General features: G+C 40.3%; 2 protein-coding genes and 2 long non-coding RNA genes across 4 annotated transcripts; 1 reads left to right on the forward strand and 3 right to left on the reverse strand.

Annotated features, from left to right (window-relative positions):
- Positions 1-4: 4 nt before the first annotated feature.
- LOC115567044 (uncharacterized) lies at positions 5-11,975 on the forward strand. Its single transcript, XR_003981126.1, has 4 exons — positions 5-137; positions 754-854; positions 8,536-8,603; positions 9,440-11,975. It is a non-coding gene; the product is annotated as an uncharacterized LOC115567044 (long non-coding RNA).
- rpz (rapunzel) lies at positions 3,520-9,922 on the reverse strand. Its single transcript, XM_030393211.1, has 3 exons — positions 9,844-9,922; positions 7,122-7,208; positions 3,520-5,792 (listed from the first exon to the last, which is right to left on the reverse strand). Exon 3 carries the CDS (start codon positions 5,743-5,745, stop codon positions 5,059-5,061), a length of 687 nt encoding a protein of 228 aa, XP_030249071.1. The 5' UTR covers positions 5,746-5,792; positions 7,122-7,208; positions 9,844-9,922; the 3' UTR covers positions 3,520-5,058.
- Positions 11,976-13,929: 1,954 nt separating the features above from the next.
- Positions 13,930-22,795, reverse strand: LOC115568107 (uncharacterized). Its single transcript, XM_030395186.1, has 4 exons — positions 22,114-22,795; positions 20,278-20,661; positions 16,690-16,780; positions 13,930-14,825 (listed from the first exon to the last, which is right to left on the reverse strand). Exons 1-4 carry the CDS (start codon positions 22,481-22,483, stop codon positions 14,414-14,416), a joined length of 1,257 nt encoding a protein of 418 aa, XP_030251046.1. The 5' UTR covers positions 22,484-22,795; the 3' UTR covers positions 13,930-14,413.
- On the reverse strand, positions 17,445-20,271 carry LOC115568108 (uncharacterized). Its single transcript, XR_003981332.1, has 3 exons — positions 18,823-20,271; positions 18,011-18,105; positions 17,445-17,909 (listed from the first exon to the last, which is right to left on the reverse strand). It is a non-coding gene; the product is annotated as an uncharacterized LOC115568108 (long non-coding RNA).
- Positions 22,796-22,962: the final 167 nt, after the last annotated feature.

The raw sequence follows: 22,962 nt of genomic DNA on the forward strand, positions 1-22,962 counted from the left end.
AATTTTTAATATTTGTTTAGCATTTTTCCTCTCTGGGTTTCTTACAGACAGATGTCTCTTGCGCAATGGGTGCAAATGTCCTCTCATCAATATTTTGCGCTTCAGCCGGCATGAACGCGAAAAGATCCAAACTTGAGGTAAGAAAAGCCAAACAAAGGTGTTTTATTTTCCTCCTTTTGGTGTTTAAATATCATAATCTGATTTAAAACCATCTCACTGCATCTCAGATCCCAAATTCATGTGCAATACACACATATCTGTGTGTATGTGTCGTGCACTACGCCCTAAACGTTTGAATTTTAATAACATTGAGAATCTGTTCTATAGAATTTAGGTTTTAATATACAAGCAGCGGATTTATCAGCCTCACAGTGTTTATTTATAACTGCACAGACGTGCGTCACCTCCACTCTGATCTGTCACGAACACAAACACACCAGGTGAAAACGCTCACCTAAAATACAAAATACACGCCTTATATGTTGTATTTATTTAATCAGTCTGAGGACTTTACGATGATCAAATTAAAGCTCACATCGTCTCATCTGTGCGCTCACGACGCGCCCTGTGAGCGCTCAGGCTGAACCTCCCTCATCCAACACGGGGAAAAAAAGGAAAAAAAAAAAGACAGAAATCATTACGCGGATCGTTTCTCCTCCGAACCATGAAGGGCTTCAGTCACGTCTGAGGGTTTCTCTGCATCACGAGCAACACTTTCATCTGAATGTCTAAAACAATGCGTCTTTTCTTCAGGTGAAATTGGATTCACCGACAGGAGCTCACGTCGTGGAGAGACAGATGAGCTCCTTCATGTGATGGACGACGCGCGTCTGCGGCTCAGAGCCTCATCACAGGTGAGAGCCTCTCACTCATCTGCGTTTCAAACACCTACAATGCACTTTTTCCTGTTTCGGTTCCCCCAACTCTGAGCCGGGAGTCAAACCTGTTCCGCTGGATAATGAAGCATGAGGGCCATTCCAGAGGTACTTAACCTCGGTCATGCGCCCGTTTTTACCGCTCCTAAAGTAAATACCTCCCTCATCTGATGCTTTACATTAATTCATCCGCGCAGGTCTGTTTGGGTCCTGAAAAGGAAGCAGACTTTAATTGTAAGCTCGTCTGTGTGGAGACGCAGATGTGACGCGTGAGTCCTGCGGGGCCTCAGGGAGTTCAGTGAGAACAGGTGTGATGATGAAGCCAGTGAAGGACTCGCGCCCTCTGGCGTTCAGATCACTGAATAACACTTTTACGTCCCCTCTTAAAGCTGCATATGAGGATAATTCTACACATTTGACACCAATCAAGCTCTCTGATTCACCAAAGATACCAAAAAGGCTCAATTTGGGTCAAATATAATGATGTACAAGACCCTGAAAATATTTATAATAGATGGAATTGGGTCTTGGGGTTGATTATTGTACACTACAGGCTAAATATCTCATAAATATAACATTAAAGTGTTGGAACAGAGTAAAAATATATATTATTATCATGTCAAACTACAAAAAAATGCTACTTGTTTGTTGATATTTTAATACCAGAGTCTAATATTCTATAATAAGAAATTTCCAGTACAAATATTGAGCTGTAATTGTGGAGTAATTCGATTTAGTCGTTGTTCGAAAAGTATACTAAAGTCATACTTGAGTTAAAGTTAACATATCCGGTTAAAGAATTACTTGAAAGACACACTTACACAAATAGTTCTTAAGTAAAAGTATCTGGTATTAAATGTACTGAAGTATCAAATGTACAAGTAAAAGTAAGTAATTAATGTATTTTTGAACAATTATCAAAACTCTGATATTCAGCATTTTTCTGGTAATCACAACATATTTTCTTTTGCTTAATTATTTAAAAATCTTCTTGCCAATAATATAGATTAATTTGTGTTATCTAAAAAATAGCAACAAAATTATTTGCCTCCAAATTGAAGTAGAATGGAAGTGTGAAGTAGCAGAGAATGGGAATAATAATAATAATAATGATAATGAGAATACTCAAGTAAAGTACAAGTTCCTCAAAATTTTACTGAGGTATAGCACCTTCATACGTTACATTATTGAATTAAAATCAACAAAAGAATCAATCAGATTAATCACATTAAAATAATTTGAGTTCCACTGACTTTAATGTCCTCTTTCATTTCTCTGATGTCTTTATTGTTGACACCTTCTCCTTAAAGCATGAGTGATATATAATGTTAGAGCGGTTGATGGTGAATCTATACAGAATATTTTCTAGTAAAAGGTGTTCAAACTATAGTTAGAGATGTTTATGTGTATATGAACTATATTACCCACCAATACTTGTAATGTATTCACACTTGTTTTGTGCTTTCATGTTATTTTTCATAGCTATATTTACCTATTTACGTGGCCAGAAGTATATCGACGGCTACACATCTGCCAGTTTATGTTCATCTGCTGCTTTGACCTCGTTTGCTCTTCTGTGAACGCTTTCCACAAGAATTCAAACCTGGTTGCACAGATTTGCTCCCTGCTCATGTCCATGTACTGTAGTGGGAGCTGTTGTTCAGTTGATCTCCGTACTGTGTTGATAGTGGGCGTAGATTTCTGCTGCAACAACACCGACCACCTCCAACAGGAACACGTGAATAATTTATTGCTCTATTTGATGGTTACTCTACGACCCAAATACTTAACTTCTAATACATTTTAACAGCGATACATACATTTATCTTGCAGTGCAGTTTCACCTGTGTGTGTGTGTGTGTGTGTGTGTGTGTGTGTGTGTGTGTGTGTGAAAAATGAAATCTCCAAATCATAATTTTTTATTCACTCACATTTATTTATAGTGGTAACAAAAAAAGGCAACATATTCACATATATGACATTTCAAAAAAGCCTTGAAGAGGTTCATATAATAATCCTCCATATCAACAGCATTTTGACTCTATATTTATAGATATTTGTAGCGTATACTGAATCTTTTGTAACAATAACAGCTATGGCACACAACCATAAATCAGTTTAGGACAGTTATATTGAAAGGATGAAGGTAATTAATTGATGATACCAACCGTTTGCTCAAAGCAAAACAAAACAGTAAGAAAAGCATTTACAAAGATTATTTTAACCACGTTTAAAATCCGAACTGTAGCGAATAGACCTCTCAAAACATGATGACATACACAAGATTTTATAATATTAAATGATTGTGACAAAAACCCTCTAATGAAAAAGAAAACATAGAAAATTAAATGGCACATGGAGGCACTGTTGGTCAGACGAGGACGTTTTATCTTGATGCTGCGGCTTAACTGTAAATAAAAACAACCCACTAATAATTCATAATAAACGTTTTACAGGCTCAAAGTGGCCATACACCAAAGAAACCCACTGATAATTTCATCTGTATATTACAACAAAACTTGGTGCACTGCCCGCGTTGTTATCAGGCTTCAGTGAACATGTATAGTAGAAAACTGAAGAGTGACAGAATTGCACAAGAGTCAAGAGTGGAAGGACACAAATAAAAAGAATAATAGTAAAACAATTCTGGGTGGTGGAAATGGAAGCACATGTGGTAATTTGTTTAATTTTGACCTCACAAATGGCAAATTACATTTAGTGTAGCCTTCTGTGGGGAAGTGTTTGGCAAGACGGTAGTGTAGTCAACAAATAATCTATAAAAAATACAACAAATCAGACTTTAGTTGTAATGTTCTGTTACATTCTCTAGCTGATAATACCGAAAAATAAAGAAATATAAAGTATTCAGTACAGCAGCGGCACAAACTAGTGTCAAATTAGATTGAATTTGGTGCGTTTGCGTAGTGTAGCATGATCTGCATTCATATGAAACACACAATATTTACGGGACATACATGTGTTGTTAATTTGCACTTGGCAGCATAATCATGTTAGTATATGAAGGTGATTAAATGATTAAATCGGTGTGGTTACATTCATCGATCTGAAAACTTTAGGATGTTCATTCCTCGTTTTGGTTTGCTTAGTTTTTTATATTGCAGATTAAATCGATAACGTCACTGATAACTAAATTTAAATCCCTCTGTGTGGCAGAACAGTCTGTTTTATAGCAGATATATAAACATTAAAATAGGATATTGACTTGGCAAATCTTAAGGAGAGCATACAAGGCCCTCTAGTGGAGATACATGAGTATTACAGCAGCCTGAGCCAAGTTTTCTGTTGCCTCCAATGTTGAGGTTTTAGTCGGGCTAACACCAACTAACTGATTTCCTCGTAGTGTAATACATGTCATTTTACACAACGTCAATAAATGGCAAGTATTCTGAGTGCATAGTGGGCGGGATACACGTCAACATCACACACTGACGCTGGGTACATTTCTGTTGAATCCTGAATGTAGTTTCCTGACATTGCTCATGCAGATTACTGATTGATTTTAATCATCTTCACGGCTGATTTGTGTCCTGAATCTGTGTCAATTCAAACCACTGGCAGTCTAATCCAGTGCGGCTGCAGTTTAATAGTATTTTTTATTGAGGAAGGTTCCTAACTGCGCGAAATGACCCAGAAATATTAAAGTAGCAGCCATGATAAAAGCTGGTCGAATTCTCAAAATAACAAGGAAAGGTGCTTCATTGTTTCCTCTCTTATCTTTGATCCACTGCACAGGAGATAAAGCCGTCCCACAATTCCTTGCAACCTTAGTGTAAATGCAGTGATGCTTATGAACTCTCCTTCGCATCTATTCTTTCCATCAAGTAAAAGTACTCCGGAAAAGACTAGGATGTATTTTTCTTTTCTGAGTATTTGATAGCAGCCCAGACTGATCACATACTGTGCAAACATTTAGTTGTTTTTATCTCAAATTGGACAGAAAATGCTTTCATGCTGTCAAGTTAGTGTTTTGGAAAGAATAAGTCGTGTTGCTCTTTATCTCTGGGCTTTCAAGCAGTGAACATCCTGTAGGTGCTTACAAAGTGCTTATAGGGAGCGAAACAGAAGAGGAAGGAGCTACAGAGGGAATGTGGACACATGAGTCCTGAATATGAAGAAAAAGCAGCAGTGAACAAAGACAGAAGCTCTTCTCCGTGCGTCTTCTTTATTTGCACCTGCGCAGAGCCTCCTGCATCTTCTCCTGCACGTGCTCCATCTTCTCGGCCCACTCCTCGCTCAGACCCTCCTCGTCGTCTCCGATGACGGCGGCGTAGCCCATGAGGGCGATGAGGCCGATGCAGAACAGGTAGGTGAGGCGCGTGCAGAGTCGCTCCATAGTCTGCCGGTCGCCCTGCGAGTGCTTCAGGTAGACCTCCAGGATGGGCTTGCTGAAGAGCTTCGGTTTGCCCACCACGCCGTCGTAGAGCGTGTGCAGGTTCTGGTCTCCCAAGTCATTGGAGTAGCTCTCCTCGAAGTCGTCCTTCTTGCGCTCGCGGTGCTCCGGTCGAGCCTCCACCATCTCCATGAACTTTCTGAACTGGTTCTTCAGGTTCTCCTCCACGCGGCAGTACTGGCCATCCACCGTTTCCTTCTTGATCTGTACCAGCATGTTGCGATTCACCTGGGACAGCTGGTCCAGCGCCCGGTTGACCGAGCCGAACTCGCGCTTCAGGGTGCGGATGTCCTCGTCATCGACGTGGTGCAGAACGACCCGGATCAGGGAGCCGGCCACGCCAAAAATGGGGTTGACCACAGCTGCTGCTGAGGAGATGGTGGCCACACACTCGAGCACTTTGACCAGACCCTGCTTCAGCTTGGCCCGGTCCTCGATGATCTCGTCCTCCATCATCATTTTCAGGCGGTGAGGGTGTTGAGGTGACGGCGTGAAGACTTGGATGTCTGTGACAGAGAAAGTAGGAGAGGAAGATCCGTTTAGCCACATTTATCAAAACACTATATTACTTGCAAAGCGTTCTGTTTCAAGTTTACTATTAAAGGGATATTCCACTAATTTTAACACATGAAGTTCAGTTCAAACTCCTGGTAAACCTGTGAAAACAGGTGAAGTAAAGTCTTCTTTGGCTGTTGAGTGCACTTTAAAAAATGTTAAAACCCTGATGAGGCTTCAGTCTTTGTTTAACAGAAGCTATCTAATGAAAGACAGACGCTCCAATTTTAATCTCTCTTTTTTAATCTCTTTTATTTGTTATTTTTTAATTAGTTGATTATTCATTCGACAAAATATACAATCTTAAAGACAAAAAGGACAAAATTGAATAACTTTCAGCGTTTAAAACGTGAGGACTTCAGGCTATTTTTGCCATCTATGGTTTTTAATTGAATATCTTAGAATGGAAGCAATTTGAAAATATCCACCCTGGGCTATTTTCTGACATTTTTTAGACATAATTATTTATTGAGCAAGTAACTGGCAGTTTAATTAGCTATAAGATAAAAGTTAAGCTAAGTTAAATCATAAGATTCTTGTTTAAATTCATGTGTGGAACTCATTTGACAGTCGTGAATTGTTTTAGTCTCACAGCTCAGCTTGTCCAACAGTTTGACTGTCAATAAATCAGCTGACTTCACTCCTCAGCTGCTCGATGAATCATCTTAAAAACTGAGTAAGACTGATCTAATAATAAAAATTATAAGGGGATTACACTCCAGCTTTCAGTTCCTTTTAGTCTGAAACATTCTCGGAGCTATTCCTAACCCTTCTATTGTACTCGGGGAAACAAACGACCTCTGACACGGAGACGTGCAATGATCCATGAAGCCTGAGTTCACCGACATAAACGCAGATGACATCACAGCTGTATGGCGGCGCACATAGTGAACAATAACTTTTCAACTCATTATCGGTTGTTACTTCATATAGTTTGTTCTTGAAACGTGCAGAAAAAACAATTTGTAGCTGTCATTTTCACTTTTATTCAGTTGATCTTGGCTCAACAGTCTTTGATGGTACACGTTCTTTTTTTAAAGTGCTCTCAACTCTTAAATCAGCTGCTGTAATTCCTCCATTCAAACAAGATTTGCAGCGAGGGTCCACGTTTTTCCGAGCAAATGCACTGGAGCACTTTTAGACTGGAAGTCGGAAAATACCGTCTCGGAAATTCTGACTTCTGACTTGCAATGGAATGCACCACAAGAACAATAATTTCATGGCATAGTCCAACATGATAGCAAAATATAATCTGCTGTTTGACAGTTGTAGCTTCTTACATCAAATTTCTTCTTCGAGCCCTCACAGGAACCTCGTCCTGGGTTGTTTAAGCGAGAGAGAGACTCTGGTCCTGATCAGGATGATTCCTGAAACAAAAAGACACACAGAGATTCAGACACAAATACACACCAGCGTTTTAAAGGGCTGATTTGGTTAATCTTCTCTCTGAACCAGGAAGTGAACAGATTTCTGTCTCTTGCTGGTTGCAGTTTCCAGCAGTGAAGGAGTTAACAGCCTCTCTGCCTCAGTGTGACACAGCTCCATTCAGCACTGGAGACTTTCAGCACCAGGCTGCTCTCTATGTGTTTCTATGGACCGAGCTGATAGCTCCTCAGCAGCGGCAGAGAGCTATATGAGAGGCTAGCAGCAGCAAATGGGCGTGACACTGAACGGTTGGAAAACAAATACGCCATGGCTGACTGAGCTGTAAGACTTGTTCATTACATAACAGGAGCAACTGTGCAAAATACTGTATTGATTCAAGCACCTTTGGAGGCAGAATTAAGATGTTTTAAGCAAATTCTGTGTTAGCTGACTGACTGCTGAAGGCTACGAGAGCAAGCTGCTGACACGTTGTGAGATCAGGATTACACAGGAGGGTTTTTTTTTCTACAAACACATGTAGGACAGAGACATCAGCCACAGAGCTAACTGTGGGTCATGTCAAGTATTCTGTTATCTTCCACGACACGACGTGTGTGCTGTGGTGCTCCAGACACATACCACTGGGAGATTACAACACAGTCTCAAAGATAATCACAACACCCACGTTGTGCTGACACTGGAGGCCCACACAGTTGTTGACCACACGGTTGTGCAAGTTCAGACAGCCCCTGGCACACACACACACACACACACACACACACACTGTGAAGGACAGGCTGGTGTGTCTCTGTGTGGGTTTCTGTTTTGTTTCCTTCCTTTTCTGGTCCCCGTGTCTACCAGAGGGGGCAGTAATTTACCTATAATGATAAAAGACACCCATAATATCCAGCTTCTGATTTCAGCACCACCACTGTGGACTGAGGCAGTGACACGCAGGAGCAGGATTTAACCCTTTAGCTCCAGGTTAACTTTAGATGATGCGTTCAAATGCACAAATTCAACAAAAACATGAGCAAATGTTTCATTTTATGTGAATGCTTGTGGAATCGATTCTTGAAAAATCCTGTCAAATGAGATGAAACCTCCAAAAGATGCTTCTCAAGTGTCACTTTTGCACTATTTACCATTTGAACATTACATGTTTTCAGCATCTGAGCTGAAAACAATCAACGATCAGCACAAAAATCTAAATTTTCTTGTGCTTTTTCTATCATACCTACAGATAAAGTGTGTATTTTATAGCTACTTAATTAACAAATTACATTCATGTGTTATATTCTTAATGTTTTTTTGTCCTTCTTTTCACAGGTGATGCTCAACAACAGAAAACCCCCCGCTTCTCCGCACAAAACGACAAACTGCAAGAGGAGACGCAGGTAATGAAAGGGTTAATAACACTTTTTTGATAAAAAATTACCCCTGAAACTATAATATCAGAAAAAATGTTTGATTACTGGATGATCTGAGCTATATTTATCGCTAATTAGATGATCTGGATGCATTGGACAGCTTCCTGTAGCTGCATTTTAATCAGAAACAGAAAATTAACCCTTTGCGCAAATTAAATTAGCCCTAAATCGACTCATTATCTTTAAAAACGTGCGTTAATGAGTGAGATTGATCAACGTGTGCCAATTATGAATCATTCTGAAGACAACTGGGGACTAATAAATGATTATATTGGGTTTATAAAGTAAAATTATGTTAATTAAGGGGCAATAAATGTGACCAATCACAGCCCTCAGGTCGAGATGCTCCCCATAGGTTAACCAATCACAGCTGTGAGGCAGCATGGCCTTTAAACGAGCTGAGGGCACAACACACCCACATCTCAGTCACAATGTCTCGGCCTGAAACTGTCTCAGTGACGCAGCTTCTGCAGTCACTAAGCATCTATACACAAATTAGCCATTAAAAAATATATACAAAGTTTAAATAATTGGCAGGAAGAGACATTAAACTGTGTGTTGGTTGTAAACACAACAGCTGTTTCTGTCCAACCAGGAAGTGACTGACTCCTCTCACCTGCAGTGGAGTGGCCATCTTGAATGTTTTCTATGACACACAGCAATGCTAATGCTAACCCACATTTAACGCATTTTATCACATTTAAAACTCTTCTTAAAGTTTATTATTTACATTTTCACGACTTTATCAAACACACTCCTGCCTTTTCTTCATCTTCCTGACAGTTTGCTGAGTGTCTTCACAGAGCTCAGCCCTGGGACTCTTCTCTGAGGAAGTGTCCACCCTTGAGGCTAATGCAGCTCAACAATAACTACATTAATGAGGGGTGATATTCAACAATGAAGTATCTTCCGGAGTTCTTCTGTGTTTGTGAGTACTAAAGCAGTTAAAAACATCCCCTCTCCTATCAGCTCAGGCCCAGGCAGCAGCCTTCCTGCCCTGCTATGGCTCCCCCTAGCCGTGCCTCCATATTTCCTTGTTACTGCACACCATAATGCCCTGACCCTCCCTGGTCTATCATACCATAAAGACACCAAAATACACATGAAAACCTCCATTTCTCTCCACAAATGTTGAGTATACAGCCTCCATCTGCCTCTCAGCCAACATTGGGCTCCATTGGAGTCAACAGAAGACAGGATTTCTTACCTTTTACACAGTGGCTGTGCCTGAGTCTCCCTCACCAAAGTCCCAACCTCGACTACCTCCTTCTTCTTCCCAGCAATCCCTGCAAAAAAGGACACTTCCATGTATGTCTAATATGTAGGGGTGAACAAATTGGACTAAACCATTTATAAAGAGCCCAGAGAGCCCCAAAAACCCAGAAATGGCCCTTTTTGGCCCCAGACATGCATAAGCTCCAATTTTATATTTAAAAACCAAATTTCAGTGGCATTAGGCAGGAAAGCCCACTCCTCACATACACCATGTCCTACCCCCTATGGGTTCAACTTATTGTGGTCCATTCTGTACTCACACAGTTGATACTGAAGCGCAAGTGTCAGTAAGTGCGCAGCTGAACTCACAGGCGCTTTCTGCTGCGTTTTGCGCGTTTGCCAAACCCTGGAGCATCTTTGGGAGGCTACAGACAGTCCATTGATGGAGTTTATGAGTCAAAAAGACCCTTTTCCTGTGCACTGGACCAAAGAAACTGAAAGGAAAATATTTTAACCTGCGTGGATTCCGACCATGCAAAAAAAGTGCTATGGATCCAAATGGACCTCTCCAAAAGTGCACTGGTGTGTCCAAAGGCACAGAGAGCTCTCCAAAGCATCCAGGAGGAAAAAAGAGAAGTTTATCCAGCTTCAAAGGTAATTAAAATGATAATTCTGTTTTAAATTTGACTAATTGTACTGAAAATTTTAAAGCTAGACATAACTAAAGTCGAATTTAAGGTCAATTTGAACGACAAATTGGTCAGGAAAAATGCGCCAAATGGCGCACTTGGCACTGCAGACAGTATAGTTATTTATTTAACTTTTTTAAACATATTATATACATAAATATATGTGTGCCAATGCTGACAGCACTGTAGCACAGCTCAACAATGAAAACGACCCTCTCTCTGGCCAACTATAGCTATGAAGCAGGCAAACAGCTGCTGTAAACGCACCTATTCAGTGCGCCAAAGTGCTCCTGCACTGACCCACGGACTGGCCCTTTATCCAGGCTAGAGTGCGCGTAAATTCCATCCAGTAGCACAAAAATCATTCAATATAAACCCCCCGTAGATAATCCAGTGGAGGCTCATGTTGGGGGAATGACTGCGCCGGCGGTTGAAGCTGTTTTCCCCAAAATAAACGTCTATGCAAATCCTGTCTGCAGCTGCCAGCGAAGCGTTAAAAGACAGCCCCGTTCCCTTTAAAGCCTGTCTGATGTCTACGATGTTTACGTCGTATGTTACACCAGCACACAGTCACAAATAGGATGGGCGTTTGCCTCCATGCGTGTCCGGACCTGAGCCTCCAGCTGGTTTAAAGACCCTCACTCTCTCCTATCTCCTCTCTGAGACACCAAGCCTCAGGCACCGGCTGCACAAGGCAAGCCCTGTCCTCCCTGTGCTGGAAACTGTAGAAAAAATAGGAATAAAAAGAGGCGAGTACCCGTTTGAAATGACAAAGCCTTCGTTATTTGCTCAGAAGCCACCGTCCACATCACGCTCAGAGCGCATGTGTGGACTCTATTCAGCACCAACGCACAGCCGGAGCTCCAGCACGCCTGTCCTGTCCTCACTGTGCATTTGCCGCAGCAGCTGTCAAACAGATCATATTTCACACTGAAGACACAGCGTGATGAACACTCACAGCTCCTATATGATTCCGTGAAAAGAATTACCCCACTTGTGCAAGATCAGCTGTGCGTCGGCGGCGGTCAATCACGCGTCATGTGAAGGCTGCGGGTGAAAGCCCGCAGCCTTCACATGACGCCTTCACATGACGCTGTTGTAAGACGTTGTTTTGTTTTAGCTGGGGGGCAGCTGGAGGCTCTGATGGCGGTTTGAAAGCTTCGGTAATGATGTCTGGAGGCAACTGAGCGAGAGAAATAAACCAAAACACACCCTGTTACTATCTATCTATCTATCTATCTATCTATCTATCTATCTATCTATCTGTCTATCTGTCTGTCTGTCTGTCTCACAAGTACAGTCGTGTTGATTCGGATGAAACACGATGCTTTGTTGTTTAATGTGACACTAAACAAGCCTTTATGATACTGTATGTGATTAATATCATTGAGTGTCAATATTTCTTATAAATAAAGTTTAATGGGGAAAAAATGGATATCTCGTGTTTGTTTTGTTTTTATTCATTTATTTTTTCATTGTGCATGATTTCCAGAGAAGAATAAAATATTTCGGAACAAAGAACATCTGGGGAAGAGGTTTTGCCAGGATGATATTTCTAAGTTAATTCTTTTTTTGTGAGAGGAGAAGAAATCCTGAATTATTATTATTATTTTTTTTACTCTGTTTCACACATAAGAACAATATTTGGGAAGAAAAAAAATATCTCACCTTTTCAGAGATGGAAAAAAGAAATGTAAAGATTTTAGAAACAAAAGGAGTTTGTTTCACACATGAAAAATTTTTGGAAGAAAAACTAATAGCCACATTTTCATTGATGGAAAAAAAATGTAGACCCTAAAACTTTTGTGCTTGATTTCCAGACACAAATAAAATATGAAGAAAGCTTTGTTGATCAGATGTCAGCAAGGTCATTTTAGTTCAGGATTTGCATGAACTCCAATATTAATGAGGCTGCTGATAAAAAAAAATAAAAATGAAAAAGCAAAAATAAGGAAGAAAAGATAATTTTGGGCGCAATAACTACAGAAACCCTGAAGGGGCCAATGAAGGTTTTCTTTTTATCCTTTTTTCTTGTGATCCATTTTCTACTGAGCCTCTAAAGGGACCAGGGGAGAATGAGCGCATGAGAAACATTTCATTTTTATTTTTTTTTCCCTAAGTCCCTTTAGGGGCGCTGTACTAAATAACTTCATATAGAAAGAATTGGACATCTTGTGATTTTCTTCTATTATACATGACTTCCTGAGAGAAATGATACATTCTGGAACAAAGAAATCTTTCTTCACTAAGGGATAAGTCAGTTCATTTTTCCTTCGAGATGCATGAACTCAAATATTTCAGTCTGTTGATAAAATTAAAGATAATTGTCAGGGCAATAACAGATGAAACTGTTTTTCCTGAACAACTGAACAACATTAAATTGACATGTCTTTATTCATGAACATGTTCCAAACACAAACAGAACAACAGAACAAAAAAGAACAAAACAAAAACATTTACCATCTATCACTCACATGTTGAGCTCATACTGTAGATGTTTTGATTGTAGTTACAGATGTTGGACTCCGGGGGTGCTGCTGTACAATATCTTCATATTTCCACAGATTACATTTAATCAGGCTTTGTTTGCTGTGAAGGATTGTTGCTAAAAATCAACTTAAATAGATCCAAGACACTTTGTTACTATCATTAATATTTATTATGGGATTCATTATTTGATTTCCTAATTAGACCTGTTTCACAATTCTCTCCCTGTACTAGCAGCACACAGTATGTCTTGTTTGTTTGTGTCTTTTAAGTGTCTCTTGTTCTGTTTTTTTTTTTCATTGTTTTGTTTTCGTCTTGTTTTCATTTGTTTCCATTGGTATTATGTGTTTCCAGGGTTGTGATTCTGTGTGGGTATTGACAAACTTTATCCTCTTGTTTTAAGTCACACCACTTTCTGCTATTAGTGCTTACCTCACCCCATTTAATGGTCTGTTGTATCTTACTCACTCATATATACCACTCATGTTACAGATCCTATATATAAGGATCTGTAACTGTTCTTTTTGTTGAAAACTCAATACATAAATCAAATTTTAAAAAAGACCTGTGCCACAGCCTTCATGATACAGTGTGTGACTGCATTCATTCAATGTGTTAAGGGAAAATAATTAAATGGAAATCCTGTTTTTGTTTTATTACGTGCAATTTCCTGAGGAGAAGAAGAAAAAGAAAGCAAAACTGGATTGAGCCTCATGCAGGAAGTCAAGGGGTTGATGCAATTTGAAACAAAGACAGATTTCTTCACCGAGATCGGTGACTTCATTTTGCATAAACTCAAGTATCTGAAAGCAAAATAAAATATTGTGGTGATGCAATAACAGATGAAACTGTATAATTTCGACACACACGACTCCTTGATTAGAACAGAAATACAACATTGCTCATGATTTGAATTGTCTTTATTAACATGTTCCAAAAGAAATAAAGACCCATTTTAAATTCACCAGTAAATATTCAACTGTTAGTTCTTCACCTATCATTACACAGAGATGTTGAGTAGTAGAACGTCTCTGGTTGAGCTCATAATTCAACCGTTACAGATGCCTTGGTTGTAGTTACAGATGTTGGACTCTAGGGGCGCTGTATTGATAGATGAGTAACACTGTACAATAGCTTCATATGGCCTCAGAATATATAAATATTCAGGCTTCCTTCGCAGCTAGCATTTTGTACAGGCATGTAGTTCAGTATATAAAAGGAGGGTGAAATAAAGAAAAGTAATAATTTAGAAAAATGTGAGAAATTAGAGCCAGTATGAGAAGATCTCAACATCATCAGTACAAACCAACCAACAAAAGTAACAAAGCATCCAGTCCAGTGTCCTACATCACTAAATGAACCCAACCTCACCAGCATCACTTTCTATCAGCTGCACATTATTCCTCCACCGCTGGTTCCGGATCCTCCTCTGTTGGGTCCCAGTGTTTCTTCAGAGCTCTGCAGCAGGTGTGCGAATTGTGTGGGCTCGCCCTGGTGGCGAGCAGTTTTCCTGGCATAGTACCTCCTGGACGCCACTCTCCACGCCTCCCTCTGCAGCGTCTGTGACTCGTCAGGTAACTCTGATATCAGTGTCTTCCTTCTCTTATCCATTAACGAGATGGGCTGTAGGAACCGGGAGTCTGTTATGTGGGGAAAGGGGATGGAGCGTGAGGGGGTTGCCTGTTGGCGAGCTACTTTCCGGGCGTAGTACCGCCTGGAAGCTGCTCTCCAGGCTGCCCGCTTCAGTCTCTGAGCCTCCTCCGGCAGCTCGGACATGGGCACGCTCTTCTTCTTGTTCCTGAGGAGGTGAGAGAGGATCGCACAGATGAGTAGGTATGCAGTTCACCAAGCACTTAATATTCAGATTCCGCTACAGGGATTTGTTTTAAAGGGCAACTTCACCAATTTCACGTCTTGGGAAGTACTACTGCGTTTGTAAAAAGTAGTAGAAAGTCTTTTGTGGCTCCACAGGAATGTGTAACATTGCTTGTGTTAACCTTTAAGTATGTTCAAGCCATTTAAAAAATTGCCAAATTAATAGATTTATATGTTTTACAAGGTTGTTTATCTACATTGTTACATATTATTCCCTGTCAGCAGGTTGATGATGAAAATATTTGCCAGCGTTGCAATTCTAGATGCGACAAGGGAAAAATCTGATCAGTAGGAATGCCACTGGAGTACAGAATCTTATCTAATCTAAATGATCTTGGATTAGTTTTGCTAAATTTCAAAATCAAACATTGCAAATACAAACAATTTGGACACAACCAGAAAAAAATGTAGTTCCACAAATATTCCCTTTTTACGGAAGCCCTCAACGGCCATGCATTCATAGATTTTATTTCCTCTGTTTTCCCGAGATAACGGGATAATTTTCTCGAGATCTCGTGATAACGAAACTTTGTTTTCCCGAGATAACGATACAATCAATTCGAGATCTCCAGAAAACAAAACGATAGTGTAGTATATTAAATCATTGCAGGAAACATCATTCAGTGTAGCAATGTCAGAGGAGCAGGAGCATCGATCACTGCGTCACATATATTTTCAATCAAGGCCTGACACAGGCTGACATAGCATTATGCCTTGCTATTATAGATAATATTCACATTAATGTGCGTAATCTAAGAAGACGGTTAGCAAGGCTTCAGCTATATCAGTGGCGCAATCTAAGTGGGCCTGATGTCGCTGTAGCATCCCCGCTGAATGATGGTCCAAAGTGTTTATTACAGGAACCTTGTGCACTCGAACACACTTTCCGACACACCGTAAGAGCTTGTACTCTTTATCAGCCAGGTGCACAGTAAATCATTTCATCACGTTCAGCAAAAACCATGCTGGCACTCTTCAAACACACACACACACACGATTCACAGGAACACAGATGTTCTCGGTTCACAGCGAAACGCTTTCAAAATAAAAGTCCTGCATTTAGAGTCTAATATAATTAATGAAATAATAACCTGGCTTCAAAGAATATCAGTTAACTGAATGAAAACAAGATGTTCTTATTAACAATTATCACATTAAAGGTCATTTACAGTCGTTACACTAACTGACTGACTCATTCACACACACACACACACCTTATTATATCGTTATCACGAGAAAACAAAGTTTCGTAATCTCGCGATCTCGAGAAAAATTATCCCATTATCTCGGGAAAACAAATGAAATTAACTCGTTATCACGAGAAAACAAAGTTTCGTAATCTCGCGATCTCGAGAAAATTATCTTGTTATCTCGGGAAAACGGAGGAAATAAAATGTATGAATGCATGGCCGTTTAGGGCTTCCGTACATTTTCTCTTTAAACATCTCAAAACATTTTCAATGTCAATAAAATACATTTTGCAAACACCCTGATGAAACCAATGCCGGCACAAACTACAGACATACTTTGTTTATTCTATATCATGTGGAATGCCATTTCGTTTGTGGAGGTAATTGTTGCTGCCGTTTTTTAATCATAGGTCACATCGAAGACTTTGCTCTTGTAGAGCAAGATGAGCACTTACCCAAAATGTCCATCCTCCAATTAAAATGTAAACAAAAAAGAATATCATTTAAGTCACTATTAACAAAACTGGCTATCCTCTGAAAACATAAAGTTTTAGGTGTTGGATCCCCTCGAGAGGACCCAGCATGTATCTGACTCACCTCAGGTGTTCACCCTCAGTGAGGTGATGTCCATCTGGGTCTGCGTAAGGTTTCTCCCTGAACTTTATCCTCTCTCCGTTCTCCAGGTTTTCTAAAGGGATCAGAGAGGATGAACATTTTATTAGCCATAAAACCCCACATGCGGATAAATTTTTTTTTTTTTTTTTTTTTACAGTGACAGCATTTAGCAAAAGCTTTTCTCTTTCCAAGCTTATTACACAGGGCTGGGTATTTTTTTTTTTATTGTGCGACACCAGTGCCAAAACAAGATGCAAGTTTTCAGCTTGGAACCACCTTGATGCCCCATTTTGTTGAAAATAAGCCAAAGTTCTCAAATTAAACAGTGATTACTTTTGACACAGTGGCAGCCTGCCTCGTTTAAAGAGGTTAAAATAATCCATAAAAAGCTTGATGTTCAGTCCTGTAAACACGCACAAACCTCACTAAAATGAGCAACTAATAAGCATCTGAATGGCAGCGAAAAACGTGGTCGAATGGCTGTGATTGGTTCGTGTTAGATGTTAGTGTAAATCTGTGATTGGTCACCCTGAGCCACTATAAATGAGGCTTGGAGAAACCCTCCCTTACAATAACGATATTAAAGTTAAGTGTATAATTAAATAACAAAACCTATATTTAAAATACGGCAGTAAGTGAAGAATATGTGATGTTTTTACATTTGGGTTATGGGCTACGCTGTAATCAATGACATGATTAATTTATTGGGGAAAGAAAAATAAATTGCAATGAACATGTTCATTAAAAGAAAAATCTTTATTGAAAAATGTACAAACACAACTGTGAGTAAAACAACCGCTGGTCTCATCAATAGCTTTTATCGTCCAACAACTGTCTGGAGCAAAAGATCAGAGACTTGAAGTGTCTTTTTGTCGCCACTGAGTCGAAGTATTTGGTGGCATTCTGTCTGAATGTGTTCCAACATGCGGACGTCTATGTGTAGCTGTGTACTTCAGATTGGCTGCCAGCCTTGACTGAAGTGTGGCACACAGGTCATCAAGCTTTTGGCTGTGAAATGATGGAGGCCTCACGATCCACCTGGACACCTCCTCAGAGGTGCCGTCCTCCTCAATCATCTCAATCGTGACGTCCTTCCAGACATCTGTCTCATCAGCAGTTGAGTGCCTCAATCCTGGAACCTGCAGTTGGCTGGTTATACTGGATGTTCTTGCATACTGTCTCATAGTGGGCCTTACAGGAAGCTGGAAAACAATTGAATGTGTATGTTATTAATAAAAAAAAATGTAACTGTAAAAGATCCACAGTAAACAGCAAAAATGAAAAGAATCACAGAAATAGTTACATAGAATGATGTCATTATCCACTCTGTACATCCGAACTTGCAGCCAGAGCTTTGACTTAACAAGACGTGATCTCCCATTGTGAGGCAGTCTCAGCCTGTGAAGACGAAATGTAAATCAATCAGAGTACATCTATATGTTTACTCTTATGCAGCAGGATGCATTGTTCCCTGTTCATTTCAATCTTACCCTTGCTCTGAGTTGCCTGCAATTTAAGCTAGAGTTGTAAAGACGACGCACTATTTCCTAAAAATTGCCACAAGAGAAAGAATAGATTTTTGCTGCTCTACACCAACCAGATTAATTTTGCTGTTACTCTTCGTTACAGTGGCAAATGACACCATGTTCATTTAAACTTACACTAGTTTTGCTCAATTCTTCACTCGCTATTCTTTCTCGCTAATCCCACGGCCGTTTACCCGCTACTACAATCTGCTAGTTACCTTAACTAAGCAGTTAGTGAAGGCTTCTATCTCTCCCTCTCTCTCTTCAATCACCACAAACCTTAACTGTTTATACAAATGAACTACAGACGATGACTAGAGAATCAGTCTGGACTTTGACCGGAGTTGCCCTTTCAAACATGTAGCCCGAGAACAGATGTATGGGAGGATGATGAGCAGAACTAATCTGCAATGATGACCATTTTTGCATTGATAACAACACTACACATATTTGGACATTATGTGTAGAACTGTAACTAGATTACCCTGTCAGCTCCCTAGTAGTCTGTAAAGTCCAAGCCAGCTGATCTGGAGTTTCAGGGCAGCAGTGTATGTGTGAAAGGGGCTGTTGGCATTAGATGTGTTCTTACCGCAATATTTTCCCCCTCTTGATCGCTTCGACACTGGAGTCGCACTTTACTTTGGTATCCAAAGCAGCCATCCTGTCCTCCATAGAGAGCAATATGGTGTTCCTTGCCATCACTCTCTGAGCCAACTGGCAAGGTAGCCCAGTCAGAGCAGCGAGCCGCTTCTTGTCTGTGTCCAGGCGACAGGCTGAAAAGTGTCGGTCACTAGACAGGCGGAGGTGTTTCTGGGGAGTTGAAGGGGAGCATTCCGAGCATTGTAGGGATACAGTTGGAAAAATTTCAAAACCTTTTGACAATGCGTCATCAGATGGACCCTGAAAATCCTATCAATGTTGTCTGTTTTGCCATGACATGCAAACAGGTAAAAAAAAAAAATCTAAATGTAACGTTATAGATGAACATAGCAGAAAGGTCAGTGTAAGTATGTGTTAAGTGCCGTGGCAAAACTTTCCTGGCTTCATCCCCGACCAGACACACATTATGGCACACTGAAGAAGTTTGGAGCTTGAAGAGAACAGACACCTCACACCCAGCATTAATATTCCCCCTGTTGAGTGTGCTGCTGCTGCTGCCAGATGTGTGGCAAACACATCCACTGTGCTTTACAGCAAGACAAGAGATAAGGTGACTGTTGTCATGTTACTCTGCACAGTGTTGTAGATTTAAGGCAGTGTAATTAACTCTTCAAACGCTAGATCAGAAGTTTGAGTAGCCCTTCAACCACTGTATGTACATAATGATTTGTGAAAGCATAAAAGTAACTGAACTTCTTTGTGTATTATCAAGATAAATTGTTGACACAAAATGTAATGTTTTGGGTCCTTTCTGGTAACATTAATGGCCATTGCTAATGGCATACAAGATGATTCTTCAAAGCAGTTACTTACATTAGGAAAATCTGTAAAAGCCATAATGAAAATATAATTAGAACTAAGCCTGATCATTTTGAACCAGAGGAGAAAAAGGTATAACCTCTGCATAAGTGTGTCAAAATCCCTCTACTAGCATGTTTTGCATTTGTTTAGCTCACAGCATTTTCAATTACAAGCCCCTCCTGAACCTGGGGACTCTGGGGGTCAACTTACCAAGCTGAGATTTGATAAACTGCCAGAGATTGAAACCCCACGTACATTTCGGGAAGTTCCTGGTAGTTTTCTGTGCTGTACACAATTTCTTGATTTTAATAGATTTTAATAGATTTTAATCTTCTCTTCCACACCAGTGCAATCCTACTTCTCATGCAGTGAAAAGATCATGAAATACATGATTAAAAAGTAAGTAACCAAGCCAAAGAATCAGACTGTATGCCAATTTTTGATACTTGTGCAGCATAGTACTGAGGTACAATACCCAGCCCTGATGTTAAAGAACATGTCATTATTGTAACAGATAATATAAATTGGGAGATAATTTTAGGGATTTATTATGCATAACAGGAATACAAGTAGGATACATTACTTTCTACACTGGAGCTCTCTTGGTCCTGACATGGACTGCCTGTGCTCTCCTGATGCTCCCCGAGTCTCTCCTGATGCTCGCCGAGTCTCTCCTGATGCTCGCCGATTCTCCCCTGATGCTCGCCGATTCTCCCCTGATGCTCGCCGAGTCTCTCCTCACTCATTTCCCACTTGATTAAGACCGTGTCCACATCACACGGCTCCTCTTTGATGACGAGGCTGCTCGGAGATGTGGGCAGATTCCTGGTTGCCTCCGATACGCCTGAAGACACTGAGGAGTGGGAGGTGAAGCTCTGGTCCAGACCCATTCTGCTGGGGGATGATGGTAGAGCTGACTCCTGGCTTTGGCTTGAGAGATGTGAGGGGGGTCTTGCAAAAAGGCCCACTGTGGAGAAAGAAGACACAAAATGGCATTCTCAGGGGCAGAAGTAACAGATTACATTTAATTCCTTTCTAAAGTTATTGTTGTTTATTTAAACAGCATAAATGGTTGATCTAATGTAGAACTTCAACAACCTATTGATTTGTTGTCAACTGATAAATTAATAGGCAACTATTTTAATTTTGGGTACATTAAAAAAAAAGGTGAATAAAATTTGAGCTTGTTTCACTCCTGTGAAGTACACCGTTTCAATACATTGTACCGGAGTTTGTATCAATGAAGAACGTCACGTGACTGATGACATATAAAGCTTCAAACATCACTGGTTCATTGGAAAGTGCTTCTTTGTGACAGTTTTACAACTTACCTCAGAAGCGAGCAGAACACTTGAGAAAATGTGTCGATGTACATTCGAAAGACATTTACATTTAGCAGACGCTTTTGTACAAGGCGACTTACAGTTAAGTTTTAAAACATGAGGCACCAAAAATAACAATGTTTTTCTCACAGCAGATGTATTCAATATTTATGCTTTTTGGACAACACATATGTATTTCATTGTGAAATATTGCATCATAACATCCATATAATTTGACACATCAATTATATTCAGTTAGACTAAAGTTTCTTGAATCTGGACTTCACAGATGTGTGACTATGAAACTAAAGTTCTCAACAGCATGGTGTGATGGGAGTGCTTCAGACCAAGTCTTGAAGGGATGCTCTAAGTCTTACAAGCCACCACGTCATTGTGTTTGCTGATGCTGGATGTTAAAATCTTTCTCGACACAATTAGGAAGAAAGCCCTGATGCTTCATAGGGCTTCATCTGCCCAAAAAACATTATTGTCTAAAATTCCAAACTTAATTTGGAATCTAATAATCAACACAGGCTTTCCTGCATTATAAAAAAAATAGTTTTCATATATTCACAACATAGCCTATATGCCAATAGTGATATCGCTGTGACTGGCAGATAATATCCGCAAACTGATATATTGGTCAGGCTCTACAATTAAGGGTCATTCCATGCAAAGTCCGCCGAAATCCAGAGCTTTTCCCAGTTCATGTCATGGATTTTCTTGGGGGAAAATAATCACTTTGAAACTTCATGGGATCTTACAAAAATCGCATAAGTTTTCACTGGTTTGGGTTGAAATTTGTCTCGGTCATCCAAGAAACCCTAAACTTCATTCAAATAGTTGTTGCTTGACGGTTACAGTAATCAAACTAATAACAGGTCTTCATAGGCTTCAGGTGAGTTGGAATGGAATGACCCTATATGTAAATAAACTTTAAATTTACCATTTATCAATAGTTATTATAAAGTGTTACTGTTTACCTGACAATATGGTAAATGCTCATCCCAAACCTAAGCATTCCTGTATTTGTGAACTAGAGAGACTGTGCTCTTGCTCTAATATTCTCTATAATATAATAAATCATGTTTACTTACAAGAGATGCTCATTTCACACTCCTGCTGCCCTGCGGTCATCTTATCGTCAGTGCAGCCTGATTCAATCCCGCCCGGCTCTGTCCTCTGTGGGTCACCGGAGCTCTGCGCTTTCTCCAGCATCCCGCAGGTGTATCCCTGTCGGCGAGGCACCTGCAGCTCGTGCTCGATCTCCTTCAGCCTGCACTCCAACCGCTGGATCTCTTTGTCCCTGTCGGCCACCATCCGCTGGTACTCATGAGCCCTGGCACTGTTTACACCGTACAGCACGTTTATTATCGAGTCTATCGCCAACCGGATGGCGTTTTCCACCACCAGAGCCTCCTCGTCGCGGAGGTGTGGGTGCAAAGTTCTGTTTCTGACCAAATTCATCTTCAAAATCAACCTGTTATGATGTTAGCAAGCTTCGTGTAGAGCGTCAGAGCTAGCTACACTGATGCTAGGCTATCAGACGATGCGGCTCACTGAGACACCGGCTGCACACAAACGGTCGTCAAAATAAAAACAAAACGTCGCGTTCAACACACGAATCTGCGCCTTATCGCTGCTGAGAAACAAGTTCATACAAAACAGCGTAGACAGGCTTGTTTTTAGCTAGTGTTGAATTAGCTAAAGGCTACACACCAGAGAGGAAGGTTTGTTTCCTGCGTCGTTTTCTTCTTCGTCTCTCAACGGCTGTTGGTTCAGCAGCCACAGCGCCGCCTGGCGGCCACGCCCTTTCCGGTTTCCCTCATGGGACTCTGTTTCAGAAAAAACTTTGCATGGTACTGAATGAAGAGGAACTAATAATCTTTTGATCTCGCTTGAATTGTGCCATGAATCACACATAGGATGTTTATCAACTTAAAAGA

Source organism: Sparus aurata, chromosome 17 (genome assembly GCF_900880675.1).
Source record: "Sparus aurata chromosome 17, fSpaAur1.1, whole genome shotgun sequence".
Lineage (NCBI taxonomy): Eukaryota > Metazoa > Chordata > Actinopteri > Spariformes > Sparidae > Sparus > Sparus aurata.

Excerpts from the sequence above, each read along its gene's own strand:
- rpz (XM_030393211.1), bottom strand. The coding sequence starts at position 5,745 with ATGATGATGGAGGACGAGATCATCGAGGACCGGGCCAAGCTGAAGCAG.
- LOC115568107 (XM_030395186.1), bottom strand. The coding sequence starts at position 22,483 with ATGAATTTGGTCAGAAACAGAACTTTGCACCCACACCTCCGCGACGAG. Across the intron at positions 20,662-22,113 it reads GTGTGAAATGAGCATCTCTT|TGGGCCTTTTTGCAAGACCC; the intron begins GTAAGTAAACAT and ends CTTTCTCCACAG. Across the intron at positions 16,781-20,277 it reads AGAGAGCTCCAGTGTAGAAA|AAAACCTGGAGAACGGAGAG; the intron begins GTAATGTATCCT and ends TGATCCCTTTAG.